At 41.8% G+C, this 15,848-nt stretch overlaps 1 protein-coding gene across 2 annotated transcripts in view; it reads left to right on the forward strand.

Moving 5' to 3' along the window:
• Positions 1 to 14,783, forward strand: part of LOC134993818 (beta-arrestin-1) — a 206,567-nt gene extending 191,784 nt beyond the window's left edge. For both annotated transcript variants that reach the window (XM_063950905.1, XM_063950906.1), the window contains 3 exons: positions 1,292 to 1,362; positions 6,353 to 6,404; positions 8,575 to 14,783. In XM_063950905.1, coding sequence (XP_063806975.1) covers positions 1,292 to 1,362; positions 6,353 to 6,404; positions 8,575 to 8,686 — 235 coding nt within the window. In that variant the 3' untranslated portion in view covers positions 8,687 to 14,783. The remainder of the gene's footprint in view (positions 1 to 1,291; positions 1,363 to 6,352; positions 6,405 to 8,574) is intronic.
• The last annotated feature ends 1,065 nt before the right edge of the window (positions 14,784 to 15,848 follow it).

Here is a 15,848-nt window from a genome sequence, read left to right on the forward strand (position 1 = left end):
AGTGGGTAAATCATGTACTATAGTAATAAAAAAAAAGGAGTATTTTAGTTTACGGCTAAACATTCACCACAGTTAAAATTGGTATTAAAAATATTCCAGTGTAGGAGATCACTAACAGGTTGAACTCGATGGAGAAATTGTCTTTGTTCAACCTCAGACACTATGTTACTACAGTATGTTACTATGTTACTACAGTATGTTACTATGTTGATTTAGCGCACTCTATATTAGCGAGTAGGGCAGGATATATGCAGGCCTGAAGAATTAGGTACAGGCCATGTTGTCTGGATATCACTGATTAATCACAACGTAGTTTCAGCTGAACAGATGATTACACCCTTTACATGTGACACATCAATCTGCAGAGCCCTGTTGTGCAGCTGCACGTGCGTCTGATTGTCAGGTATTAATCGGAAGATATTACAAAGCTGACACAGACCCTTATACTGCTGGCCTTGTCCATCTGACACACCACCCATGCCTCAGTGTCAGTCCACTGGAAGTAGTATTTAATCTAATTCAGAGACTGGGGGAGGTGTATCAAGCCTTGTGCTGGGCATACATTGTTCAATTATCCGCCCAATCATCCGGGATAAGGATTTTAACCAAGTTATTCCTACTGCAAAAATGTAGCTAGGTACAGCAGGTATTAGGACAGTCGCCCCTGCGCAGTATGCCCCGGCACTAAAGGAGGAGTCTTTTGCATTTTGGTAAGACTCCCCCACAGTCACTGACCATGCGCAGTAGTTTCAGTTCCCGAAACACTTTGGCGGAGGACACAAGGCTACGGGAGAGGGTTCCTAAGTCTCCATAGGCATAAAGTGGCATAAAAGTGTCACCCTCTAGGGCCAAGCTCCGCTACGCAGTTCAGTGAGTAATAAATAGGGATCAGACTGCAGCCCCCCATTGAGAATATTGTGGAAAATCAGGTTTTTTGCAAAATTTTACCACTTTTTGTTTCCAATGACTTTTGTCTGAGAGGCTTCAGCTGCTTTAAATAATGACATTTTATACAGCAGGGTGCAGTGCAAGCGTCCATCCGCCTGTACGTTATTGTGTTACAGTGACAAATAATGTATTGCTACAACCGGGTGCTGAGGCGCTTCCTGAATGCGCTTCCGAATGCTCAATAGTTTGAGGATGTGATTTTATTTTTACCTTAGTTATCATTATTTGGATGTAAATAGATGTACAGCCTTTGTGCGCCACGCGGCCGCCATGTCTCTGAAAATACCGTGAGCGCGATTCTTCTCGGTCTGATTTAATGTTCTCCTATGTCTTTGTTATCTAGTGATGTTGCTGTAGAACTGCCTTTTACTCTTATGCATCCGAAGCCCAAGGAGGAGCTGCTGCACAGGGAAGGTGAGGCACACTGGGTCAGGGGCAAATACTGGCGGAACGTTTCATTCATCTGGAAGTGGTTTCAAGTTCCTGTATCATCATCATCATCATCATCATCATCATTATTATTATTATTATTATTATTACAAACCTTACTACTCATTATTTCACATTGGAAGACACTGTTGCTAAAACAAACTGTTTATGTGAGAGATGAATCAAATATTGGAGAGAGATAAAGTACCTACCAATCAGCTCCTGTCTTAACATGGCAGCTAGGAGCTGATTGGTTGATACTTTGGGCTCTGTTTATTATATATGATGATCTCATCTTTTCCAGCATAATAGCTGGAAAATGTGATATTTGTGTTCTCTCCATGTCTAAGTGCAGTGAAAAGTTTGGAGAAAGTCACAGACTTATCACTGTTTCCTGAACACGCTGCTTCCCCCCCATAGAATCTAATGGGGGTTTCCTCCTGACAATGTTTATATAGTGTTCTGTAAATATGCTTTCACACAGATACAACCCAGAGAACAAGGTCAATGGCCCAAATTAGGACAAATATAAAACAAATTTCATTAAAACAATCTCACAGAATAGACACAAATATTTCTTACACGTTTTAAAGCGCTGGTATGAACCACACAAAGGGACGGTTGTCTCACGCTGCTATACCCCTAATTTAGGTGGTGTGTACACTCATCCCTTTTAAGTCTACGCGTTTCATCTCAGTACGAGACTTCATCAGGGGTATTTCTAGGAATAAACAAGGTGTCTTAGTGTTGATAGTCATAAACACTTCCTACACAAGCTTGCTATATATAAAAATGATTTAAATGGGACGGAAATAGTTTGGAGATACTGTATGCCACTGTATATTTCAAACTTTCTTACTTTTTATTAAATAGAGCCCTTTATCCTTTATCTCTCTCTCTCCACTTCATCTCTATCCAAGGTTTGATACATCTCCCCCTTTGTGAGGTGCTGCTCAATGATTTATGTTTGTACACCCCACACTTGCACAGAGTTGCGACCCGCAGGCAGTTCATCCTTCTAAAGTCCATAGAGGGCAACTGACGCATCAGCCAGCCCCAGGGCAGCATACACTTACCCCCTGCAATATATTTGCTCTTCGCACTAAGGAATGAGCGTTTGGACCATTGCAGCAGCAGCAATGTATTACTGAGAAAGGCTGGTGCGCTCTCGGGTGCAAAACTCTCCTAGAGACGGGTTTCCTAGCTGCCATGGAAACAGGATCCTAGTGTGCCGCAAGTGAGGACAGTTCCTGGGATGTATCCGTAATTCCGTACTAATCTTTAATCAAAATATAGGCTGAGCTCAGTTGTCAAAAAGATACAGACGCTTTCATTGAAGTATCATATATAAAACATTTATCAATTAGTATTGGTTGGTATATGCCCAATACTGCAAATTCCAGATAACTTTCAAAGGTATTCCTAAATGATGTGTCTCATATTGCCCAGTCTGTGGAAAATACAACAGCAAAGAGAAGGCAGAGAGTGCGTGCGGGCCAAGGGTCTTATTTGGCTTCAGTTGCAATTTTGCAAAATTGCAAATTAACCGATTATCGGTGCTATGAATGCATTGCACGTGTGCGACCCGCGATTTGCAATTCTTCCCTGAAAGATGCGACTGCAGGCTGATTGACAGGCGTTTGTGGGCAGCGGTGGCTCCCGCAGTCGAGATAAATGTTGGTGCCCCCCTATAGATAACTAGATAGAGGGGGGGGGGGGGGGGGTGAGGGAGAGAGAGAAGGAGAAAGGGGAGAATGAGAGAGAGAGAGAAAGAGAGAGAGATAGGGTATGAAGGTAGGGAGAGAAGCAAGAGTCACTTCTGTGGGGGATAGCTACACAGCCTGGGGGAGGGGGGGGGGGGGCTAAAATGTAGCTTTCACTGGTTCCTGAAAGTAGAGAGTTCCAGCTTTCGGATGGTACCTGGGTCACGCAGATCTGGCCGGTGTTTTCAGAGATATCAGGGGGTCAAAGGTCAAACAAACGCTAGCCAGAAAGCTGGACTTGTCTCTGATTTGGAGCTGGTGCAGAGACCCGATGCTTGAAGCAGGATATCTCTGGTTCCATTGGGGGTAGAAACTTGGTTCCAGGGTCCCCTGGAAGTTGAGATTCCCCTTTATATTTCCAGTGTCTTGGGCAAATTCCAAGTTTTACAGAACTGAAGATTTTCAGCCAAGAAGAGGAATTAATGGTCCCCAAACAGAGAGCTCATTTAATTTCCCCGTAGAGAATAGATGGGCCCGCCCAATTCGCAGGTGGATATCTCCGCGACCCCTGGTCCTATCAACATGCTGACAATGGTTCCAGAAGACACTCGGATCTTTGAGATCTGACAGGCCCCCCCCCCCAAAAAAATGGCTGGGTTTTACAGGGGGGTGGTAGTTTGAAGGGGGATATTTCCAGTCCTAGGCCTATGCGTTTGGTACCCCCAGAATGTACAGATGAGCAATATTTTATTTTTAAAACCTCCATACTGTACCAACCCCTTCCTGAGACCTTGCTGAGACATAGGGGCGGGCACGGGTCACAGGTCAGCATATGGAGCTGGAGACAGTGGAGGAGAGGTTCCCCCTTCTCTGCAGGAGCCCGGCGGCAGCTGACTCCATTGCCTGCGGCAGTTCTGCCTCTAGTCGGCATACACATGACGTTTGTGGGATGGGGCTGAGAAAACGCAGGCGTGTCATGGCCGTTTTCGGGGTGCGTATCTGACATCAGCTGCGATTGCTGTGCGAGTCTCAGCATTTGCAGTTCTGCTACAATCGCACAACTGCAACTGAAGCTGAATGAGGCCCTATATATTTTATTAAATATGTAAAGGACAGAGGGAGCTGAGAGCAAAATATTAGGGGGGGGGGGTTAATGAGTAAAAGGTGACACTAAATGAAGGTTTATGAGGCTCACTCATAATTAAGATTCTTTACAGCAGAGAATGAGTTAAATCCCCCAACTGTGTCATCTGTCTACAGTACACAGCTTTTCCTTGTGTGGTGTAACGGGGGAAGTCTATCAAATGATATGGTCATTAATGCTGTATTTACTAAGCTGTCTGAGCCGCTGTATTGCACATGGGTATTTTGCTGTGTTCCTGTCTGCGCAGTGCAAACACCAAGCGTACGATACCCCAGGCAGCAAAAATCTGCACATTAGAAATAGAATTTTCCCTAACTCTACTACCGCTGTTGATGAGAATTTTTTTTTTCACATTTGTAAATATTTGTAACTTTTGAAAATCTTTTTTCTTATTTTTTTTAGGGGAGTGGTCTCAAGCCTTGGAGAGAGATAGGGGTATATTCAATTAAAGTCGGATCCATTCCGACATGCATTTGTCGGAATGGATCCTACAAGGGCTATTCAATGAACGGCCAAATCTGACAGGATTTGGCCGTTCCTGACCATCTCAATCCGACTTTAAAAAAGTCGGATTGAGATGAGGGAGCTGAGAGGAGTAGACGGGACAGCCCCGGGGAGACGGGGTGAGCAGCTGCTACAGCAGCGTAGCGCTGTGGCAGGAGGATGTGGCACCGCCGCCAGAGCTCACGGCAGCGTCCACCCAGCTCCAGCAAGCGGGACCTCACCTGCTGGAGCCAGGTAGACGCTGCCGCGAGCAGCGGCGGAGCCCGATCCTCCTGCTAACAGCTGCTGTAGCTGCTGCTCTCCTCCGTCTCCCCACTGCTCTCCCCGTCTCCCCACGGCTCTCCCCGTCTCCTACTCCTCAGCTCCCTCATCTCAATCCAACATTTTTTAAAGTCAGATTGAGATGGTCGGAAAGGGGGCCAAAACCTGTCGGATTTGGCCCTGTTTCCGACAGAAGCACGTGGATCGGCGGCTATTCCGCCGATCCACGTGCTTTCCGACAAGTTGGAATTCCTGACTTGTCGGATAATTTTGGAGTATGTTGAATAGGTCGGAACCCCTTCCGACCTAAAAAAGTCGAAAACTGCCGTCTTTCCGACAGACGGCAGCTTTCGACTGCAAATGAATATACCCCATAAAGTGCAAACGTTTCTGAAAGTAACCAATCAGCATCTACTGTAACTGTCATTTCAAATACTGTGCTAGATATAGCACCGAATTTCACTGTTTTGCGCAACTGCTCCACTTTATCTCTCTCCAAGGCTTCGTACATCTCTCCCTTTAGGATATGGGGGGGGGGGGGGGAAACAGCAACATGCTTTGATAAATAAGGTTGGAAAAACATTGGTGTTTGCACATCAGTATATGGAGAGAGAGGGCCGAGGTAATGTATGTAATGTTCCCTACAGTCTTCTGCAACTATACCTTACCGGTTACACATAGGCCCTCATTCCGAGTTGTTCGCTCGTTATTTTTCTTCGCATCGCAGCCATTTTCCGCAAATTGCGCATGCGCAATGTTCGCACCGCGCCTGCACCAAGTAAATTTGCTAAGAAGTTTGGTATTTTACTCACGGCTTAACGAAGAAATTTCTTCGTTCTGGTGATCGGAGTGTGATTGACAGGAAGTGGGTGTTTCTGGGCGGAAACTGAACGTTTTATGGGAGTGTGCGGGAAAACGCTGTCTTTCTGGGAAAAACGCGGGAGTGGCTGGAGAAACGGGGGAGTGTCTGGATGAACGCTGGGTGTGTTTGTGACGTCAAACCAGGAACGAAACTGACTGAACTGGTCGCAGTGGCAGAGTAAGTATTGAGCTACTCGGAAACTGCAAAGAAATTTCTGATCACTATTCTATTCGCTATTTTGCAAATCTTTCGTTTGCTATTCTGCTAAGCTAAAATACACTCCCAGAGGGCGGCGGCCTAGCGTGTGCAATGCTGCTAAATGCAGCTAGCGAGCGAACAACTCGGAATGAGGGCCATAATGCGGGTTCACAACGCAAACCCGAGTTTCCGTATGACTCATTTTGATACTGATCTCTGTCTTATACGCTCATGTGATGTGTCAGGATGTTTCACGGTTAAGGAATCACCATATCATAATGTTTTTGCGACTTTTTCTTGTAGTTCCAGAGAAGGAAGCACCTATAGATACAAATCTCATAGAGTTTGATACAAAGTAAGCTGAATGTATATGTATATATATAATACTGTGTAATAACAAGTGACAGCCCCAGGCTGGGGCCTGCATGTCTAATACTAATGCACGTGACGTCTAATGATTCTGTCTTCTTTGCACGGCTTCTGCGCTTCCTTGCATGCGCATAGAGAAAGGAAGAACAAAGTAAGACGTGTACCTCTTTTCTTCATTTTTGTTCTTGCTCCGTCTTCTGCAAACTGAAATGTGAATGGCTTGCTTTGTGCGCTAATTTTCTTTAGCCTTGTAAAAATAACTGTGTGACGATACAGTATAATGAATATATGCTATACGTATATACTGTATGAACGTATTCTGCAATGCATCATTTATAGTATAAACACAGAACTTCTATTTCTTACTTATCTCTGCGTATGTCTTCATTGAGATATTAAAAGGGGATGAATATGTTCTGTCGTCAGCCACTATGTAGACAGTGACTGTGTTGACGCAACACTGTCAGCCGCAGTATGCTGACACGGTTCAAATGCTACTTAAAGCCTCACTATAAACATACTGGTGAAGGGGCATGTTTAAAGTTATAATGCCCGTATAGTTAAAATCCTTTACGTGGCATTAGAACTTTGCTGATGGTATCGTCGTGTCCTCATACAGTAGTCAGTGTGACAGAGTGACTCTCGGCATAATGACCGTGTAGCTTTAAAAGTAGATATTTGAGATGAATGGGGACGGTCTGAATGAATGATCTCACATATTTTCTGTTGATTTGTTCCCCTTATTTGCATAGAAACTGTATTGAATGTAGAACACAAGCCCAGAAAATTGTGTAAAGTTCATGTAAAGTTCTGCCCGTCTTGGTGCCAGATCTCGGGATTTATAGTTATATTCACACAGCAGGGTTTACTCAGACTCTGTAAAGGTCTTATATGACTCCTGTCTGTTCTATCACACACTAGAGAGGTTACTGTCCCCATCAGCTCCTTATCCCCTCCCAAAGATCACTTGTCCTCGCTTCTCCACATGTGGCACAAATGCCATGTCACCTGCCCCTAGCGGCTGACGGGCTGCGCTCCCATGAAAATTTGTTCCACCCAATAAATGTTTGCCCAAACTGTGAGCCTGCTCTAACAAAGGGGGGGTGTCCAATTAGCTGCAATCTCTTGGTATCCAATTAGCTGAAGAAAGTTATTGGCGATAAGACTCCATAGGGTTTATCGCAAATTTCTCTTCACCATCTCTGAGTGATAAGTGGTGCAAAATTCCTATTTTACGGTAAAAATTTCGGGATTTGGTTCAGAACCCCTGGGGTACCCCCCTGAATGGCTAATTAGGGACTTAGATGTTTTAATTATTTTTAAGTGACCAATAATGACATCATTTTGGGGTTACAAAATACAAAGTGACAGAAATTCAGGTACAAGGTATGGGACGAGTGTATTGGGGTGTTTTATGAGTGGGACACGTGTTTTTAGACTTGCAGGTGGGAGTAATCGGTCTATTTTTTTTAAAAAAAAGTCCCCTAAATTTGTATCCATTTTTATGTAACCCAAGTTTAATGAGAACATTTATTTTGCAAAAAAAAAAATAGCTTTCTATGATTTTTTTACATTTAAAAAAAAATTCATATTACAGCCATCTGACCCAATTTAATGGCACCGAATACTTTTACTATGGCCACTAAAAGACTTCTGTAATGTTTTCCTATATTAGTTTGGCTTTCTTGGAGGGGTAAAGGCATCTTTCCCCATTTGCTCCTATACTTATCTTTGGTAGTGCCGACAAGAATTATTGCGCAAATCCTATTATCGCCATTTCGGAATAGGATAGGTGCAACACATTGGAAAGCGCAGGCTGCGATAAGCCGATTTTTCAGGAGATAGGTGCAATAACTTTAGGCATGGTCGCGGATTGCATTATCGCTGCTAATTGGATACCCCCATGGTGCAGGAGGATCACAATGAAAATGAACACAAAAAAAGTATATTTCATAAATTAACATTCTCAGGGGCTTCTTAAACTCTCCCATCAACGCTCCACTTTCCCAGCAGATAGACTGATTTTACTTTAAATCTATTTGTGTAAAAATTCGATGACCTCATCGTCGACATCAAATATATATATATATTTTTTTTACGGTGAACTCGTTATCTCAATCTATGGCCGTTCAACTCTTTCTTTCTCTCCCACCCAGCGACGACGATATTGTTTTTGAAGACTTTGCTCGTCAGAGACTGAAAGGGATGAAAGACGACAAAGAGGAGGAAGACGACGGAACAAACTCGCCTCCAGCCAACGACAGATAAGCTGGGGTCGGCTTTACCTGATCACGGTCTGACCCTTGTGGATGGGGCGCCCTCATTTCTACTCTAAAGAGCCTAAAAAATAACACAGATTCTGGCAGCCCTTGTAATCTTTTACTGCTGTGCCATACTTGTCACTCTGCATCCTGCTAACTTCCTTCAGTTCCAGCTACACTAATTTGACACAAAACCTGAGAATTAAAGAGTACAATCATGACCTGTGCACCTAATTACTGTACGTAAGGAGTACTTGTAGCACTTTTGTACTAACCAAGTCTTTTATGAATTTTGTATAATTACAGTAGTATCATACAAGTATTTGTTACCGGAAAAACAAAAACGTACACTGCTAAATCTACATAGCTTTGGTGGAATCCAAAATCAAAATCCAATGTATTTTGTACAAGGAAAAGCAATCTTCACTGCTACTGTATTGCAATATGTGGGTACAACTGGCGAGACCCAATGGCACTTTATAGCGTCCCCGTGTTCCTTACACGGAAACGTGAAAATAAGGAAAGGGATCCTTATCTGATAGTAAGAGGCACATCCTCTGTCTATTGCAGTAATAATTGAAATATTTGTCCCGCGCCAAAGAATATTCGCCTGTAGTCATAAGTATGCCACTAAAACGCTGAATTTCCCTGGCGCATAATATCTTTGCGATCAAATACAAGTGCTCTTTTTTTAACAGAGGGTGGGATGTGTAACCGCGCTTGCACAAACAATAAATATTTTTTTTCACTGTATGCGGACAATACATTTTAAAACATTTGTTTTTCCTTCACCGGGCCAATTAGTAAATTATTTTTAGAATTTAGAATTTTTGGCGAACGATATACCGCACCAACAAATCACGGCTACGATATTTTGTGTGAATAGTATTTACATTTTTTGGTGTTTTGGAAGTGAGAACATAATGTGATTCAAGCAAAGATTTATGCCGTAATGGAAAGACCACTAAACACACTGTAGTTTAGCCAGAGAATTTAGTAGTGAAGTAAAAGGGTTATTTATTTTATTATTATCATTATTATTTTTATTATATATGTGAACATAGAAATAGGAAATTCAGGGTCACAATTTTTATTCAACGTGTGTAAAAAAAAAAAAAAAGTAAATTTGTATGAAAATACATGCGGCTGATCCATACTGTAGTCGTCTCAGTGCTGCTTTTGCGAAATGTCTTAATGTTCACGTTGTGGCTTGTGTTATAGTTTAATATTTACATGCAAAAATGTAATTACCATTTTAGGAATTAGCTTTTTTTTTAGTCTTTTTTTTAGGAATTAGCTTTTTTTTTTTTTTTGGAATCAGCATTTTTCTTTTAAAGGAATTTGTTAATTTTCTTTTTTTTGTGGAGGGGGGGGGGGGGAGGAATTACCTATCTATTTTTTTGTAGAGAAATTTAATTTAGTATAAGTGCAGTTCTCCCAGTTCACACATCTATTTACATACAGTAGAAGCTGCCTTGATTTTTAATCTTTTCATCGCTGACCGCATCCACTGTCACTCACTGTCACCGCCTTTTTGCTTGACACACAGTGCTTATTGACTGCTTGGTAATTTTAATCCAATGATCCTATGTAAATATTTATCTTTGTATAACGAGTATTCATTGACATTTTTCATGAGATGGATAAGATGTATATTTAGTAAAAGTGATCATAACATGTGAATATGTTTTAGTTCCATCCCTGTTTTGTTTCATTTTGTGTATTGTTTTATTCACACAGTGTTTTATGATACTACTGTACCCGTACTCCCGTTTTAAAAAGTAAAAAAAAGTTAATTAATGCAAGCACCTAATTGACCCCTTAAGGTTTTTTTTTCTGTATGTAATTTGCTAAATAATTTATTACTTGCTTTTTTTTTTTTTTTTTAAGTTGAAACATGGAAAGTGTTGGAACCTAGATTTAAATAAGCAAGAGGTTATAAAATTGAAATTAATCTCAATGAAAATTATCTACACTTTATAAAAAAAAAATTAATGAAATTATAGATATATCACATATCTGTTTTATTTATTCAGTAACACTGATACAGTAATAGTAGTAAAAAGAAGGATTAAATCCTTTGGATTAATTTCTGCAGAAAACTGTAATATTTGTGAATTGGTTCCTTAACGATTATTTAGCGACAATGTCCAGATTATGCAAATGTGCCGTGACAGGAACCAATCAGATATCCGCTTTAATCTGTGCAGTGTAAACAATACTAAGTAAGTATCTCATTGGTGATGGAATATTCGTGTCATGTAACTGACAGGGCTGTCTTAGCAGCATTGTAGGCCCTGTGCAAAGCAATGCACTGGGGCCCCTAACCACCTAATCACGGGAATAAATCATTAAAAAGATCATTGTTTATCCGTCCTGCAGTCTGGCACATGCTTCCTTACATTGAATGGCTGTTAGCACTCTGATTAGTGGTTAGCTCCAGCCATCCACCAATCCGCATGCTTACAGCCATTCACTGTCTGGCTGCAGGCTAGGAGGCAGGTAGAGAAATGCTGCACTCTGATTGGCCTAGGCCACCCACACTCAACGGCCACTAGAATCCTGAGGCCCTGGGAAGCTGCCCAATGAGCCCATACGTTAAGATGGCCCTGGTTACTGAGCACAACTGTATTTGAACCACAAAAAATAATAATTATGTTTTGGACAAGAAACGTAATTTTTTTAAGTTGTTTTGTTGGATTTTAGTCATACATACTTCTTACATTTTGCTAATATTGTTGGAAATTTGAAAATGTCTGCAGTGTTTTCTGTTAAAATCATTCACAATTAATATCAATTACTGAGAATATCATCCTGCACATTAAATACATATACTACTACTAATATACCTTTACACTGTAACTTTAATATAATGCATTCACATATTCATTGTTGTTGATGAAAAAAACTCGGAGGAACTGTTCCTAGAAGAGAGGAATCTATATGACAATATTCAAATTTGTTTTTCCTTCAGATAAATTTCAGAAAAACGAGACAGTTTAAGACCTCTTCTTCTTTGGGATAGAGTCTCATGTGATTTTACAAAATATTACGTTATTGCTGTAACCAGTAGTAATGTGTTTGGAACATTCTTGAGCAAAGGACAAAAGTCCTTCCCACGTTTCATCCTTCGGGACCAGACTAGATGACCCAATAGATCTTTAGTTGTGTCTGTTCTTGTAGCAGCCCATATTTGTCACGGTTGAACCAACATTGTAGCATAGCTAGACCTCAGTGAAGTCAGCTAAGATATCAGCAAATCATATGTCATTTGGAATGTTAGAAAATGAAGGCCATCCTTATCCTCAAGAGATAAGTGTGAGGTCACCAGAAGACCAGGTATTATGATAGTCTTCCAATCTGTGAAGCAACCAGATCATCACGTTCAGGCCTCCTCAGACTGTAACAAAACTGGCCACAGGTCAAGATGGACGCTGGGATCACTGCATATGTAACCACTGACGGAGTTGGTGAGTTCTACAATAGTTTCGGGGGCAAAAATTGTGTGACACTGCTTAGAGCATGCTCAGAATGCAGAAATATTAATTCTTGTGTCACCAGCGTCTTACAACCGAATGGGGAGTGGATGGCTCGGCGAAGGATGGGGCAGTTCTACGTGACCAATGGGGCGAGCTCATGAAATGCAATTGTTTTAGAACTGGAAAGGCAAGGAACTAGACAGGAACAGACGGATCATTTTTGAGTCTGTGACACGTTCCTTCTGTAAAACACACAATTGCAGAACTTGCAGAGAAGAAACATATGGATGAAAATGATTTGGGGTGAGATTTTATCTTTTTTCAAGTGCAACTTACCCGCATTTTGCTCCTCAATCTGCATCAGACTGCCTTAAATTGGTGGTCAGATGTTTTAGGAGTGAGGGTATAAAGTACTTAAAGAACCCCTTCATGTAACATTTGGAACTTATGAGTTCTTAGGGTTATATTTTTGAAAGAAAATTTGAGGGATACTATCCCCCCCCCCCCTGAAGCCCACCACCCCAGCCATTTTCAGGGAATATCTGCAAATACTGTGGATCCCTAGAATGTAACGTGGAGGGACGGCAACAACATCTGTCAATATCTTCTGCCCCCTCCATTTCTGACTGCAAAGCAGCCCCCAAGAGTTAAGCTTTCACTCTTTGCTGGGACGGGCTCTTATCAGATCCCATTTCCCGGCAGGAAGATATTGCTAAATTCTAGAGATGAGTGGGTTCGGTTTTACTCGGATTTACTCGGTTCTCAAAATCTTATTGACTCACGAATGTCACGTGTTTTGGAAAGCCAATCAGAAAAATCTGCATAAAACCAAATCGGCGTTGATTCTGGTGTTACATCCGAACCCGCTCATCTCTACTAAATTCCCATGCAAATGAACATTTTCATGTTGCAAATTTGGGTGAAAATGATTTATAACATCCGCATTAGAAATGTGGATTGTGATAAATCTGGCCTTCACCGCTTTGCGGTTGTCTTCAGCTGCCTTCACTGGTGGATCCATCTGCAAATGTGCAGACACCCCTAGGGCTGCATGGAAATCCATATTAATCTTTCACCCATACATTGCATCACTGCGTAAGAACATCACGTGCGGAGAATTCCTGTAACAGCCAAGAAAATGTCTCTGCTCAGAGTTCTGCGGATATAATAGGTAAAAAAATAACATTTAGTAAATTAGGGATGAATCTCTGTAACTGCACACAACACAATATTGCTTAGTATTATATACAACATATGTGGTTCTAGCCTCACTGAGTATTACTCGGCACATTACTAACAGCACAACAGGAAAACCAGAGTGGCAATTCTGGATAAGACGTCGCTGTGGCGTCCGGGTGACGTCAGTACATCCCTAACACGATGCCTTCTCCCGGGTAGAGTGTATTCTGTATTAAACTGTATCATTTTCAAATGTGAACACGTTATGGTCGGAGTGTCTCTTTTTAGGATGACGGCATTCTCTCCGGATTCCCACTGTGAATATGAAAATGCTGCATTGTTGTTTTTTTTTTTTTGTAAAACATAAAATATAAATACATTTTAGAATGATGTTTTCGTACATAAAGATAGAGCTTATAACGAGGATGAGAATATTCTCCATTTGCCGTCACTGTTGTCCAGGGAAGGTCTATGGAATAGTTTGCGGGAATGTCTGACCTGACGCCGGTCTCTGTCTTACAGGAAAATAATACAATTCAGTTTAAATTAAAAAGCAACTCTGTGAATTGATTGGTTAATGAGACTCTCTCTTCTGCATGAGAGCTATTATCCGTCCTGTAGCCAATGTCAGGTCTACAGTAACTAGGTCGACATGTCTTTAAGGTCGACAGGGATTCTAGGTCGATTTGTTCTAGGTCGACAGGTCAAAAGGTTGATATGAATTTTTCAATTTTTTTTTTACTTTTTCATACGTACCGATCCACGTGGACTACGATTGGGAATAGTAACCAGTGCCGAGCGCAGCGGAATCGGAGTGAGGCACCTTGCCTTCGCATGGCGAGCGAAAATGAGCCATGCAAGGGGACACGGTGCACTAATTGGGGTTCCCGGTCACTGTACGGAGAAAACAACACAAAAAACCATGAAAAACTCATGTCGATCTTTTGACCCGTCGACCTAGAGACCCTGTTGACCCTGAAAACCTGTCGACCTAGTTACTGTCGACCAATAGTGGTCAACCCAAACATTGTCAACCTAGACTCAGTCGACCCTATGATGCACACCCCAATATCAGAGGTAGGAATATACTTTGGTATAATCCCAATGTTTGCAATTTACATACATTTGTGACTGATAATTTAGGAGTCTCTGAGACCACCTACCTTATTCTACTGACCGGCCATAACTGTTTGCCTTCAATCCACCGTCATTAACACCTTGTTGTATTGGGAATACCATGATAGCCGACATTCACCAACATATATATAGAAATGAACAGCAAAACATGTTTCTATCCTGAACAGTATTATTCTGTGCAATACTCTTTGTAAAGTACTTTGTACGGTTAATTAATACAGCTTCTCAATTCTCTATGTTGTAACTATGTTGTTTCAATATGTCAGGTAATTCAAATGATTATAGTTTATTAAACTCAGAGTCAAAGTATTTTGTATTGTGAGTCTTTTATTTGTGTTGCTAGTTATCACTGTGCTGGTGTTTTATTCGGGTTGGGGCTGGGAGATTGGCACTAGGTGTCCTGGGGGGGGGGCGCAGAATGCTGGCGGGGGATCCCGAGCGCAAGTCACATGACCGCACCCCGTTTTATTCACATGCAGAATAATAACAATACTCATGCTCCTTAGCCGCAATGCGCAGTGATTGAATTGCGATCGGATGCGACTACGCTGGCAGTGAGGATTTATTAGCAAGGGAATGACAGACTTGGGCCGTATTTGTGGGAGGTACCAGGGAGTGGACGCAAAATGTCGGCGGCATCTCAGCTCCCGTGGCCATTCTGCACCACCATAAAGCTCGGATGGGCGATTATTGAGGGATCTGCGACCGCTGCTGTGCGCTGGGATCTGCGAGGCCGCCGGTGGGCGCCCCAATACGTTACCATGTGGCTGTGGCGTTAGCATATTTTCTCATGATAGCTGCATAAAAAAATGACATTAATACAAAAATGATATTTAGAAGTTAGAAATATCTTATTTGTATTATTCTAATCATTTTTATAGTGAAAACTCTGCACTATACTGTATATTGATGATACTCTGTATACTGAAGAGACGGTCAGAGGAGAATATAAAATTTCTTACCAAATCAAGAGACGTAGTGGTCCTGGAAGTAAAGTTTTAATACCCTTCGTTTTATTGCTATATTTTGTTATTTTTTTTACATCATGTTTTTCCCCCCATCATATCAATATTATTTTGTGTCTATATTTCACCTGATTCGTGTTGGATGTTTAACCACTTGCCTGGCTTAGGTGGTCATTCCGAGTTGATCGCTCGCTAGCAGTTTTTAGCAGCCGCGCAAACGCTATGCCGCCGCCCACTGGGAGTGTACGTTAGCTTCGCAGAAGTGCGAATGAAAGGATCGCAGAGCGGCTACAAAGTGTGTGTGTGTGTACACCGTAATTAGGATTTAAAACCACTAGGGGGGGTGGGAAGTTATTTTGTAATGGGGGCCTATGGACAGGGGGGAAGGGAAGATGCAAAACATCTTCTT

Source organism: Pseudophryne corroboree, chromosome 2 (assembly GCF_028390025.1).
Source record: "Pseudophryne corroboree isolate aPseCor3 chromosome 2, aPseCor3.hap2, whole genome shotgun sequence".
Taxonomy (NCBI): domain Eukaryota; kingdom Metazoa; phylum Chordata; class Amphibia; order Anura; family Myobatrachidae; genus Pseudophryne; species Pseudophryne corroboree.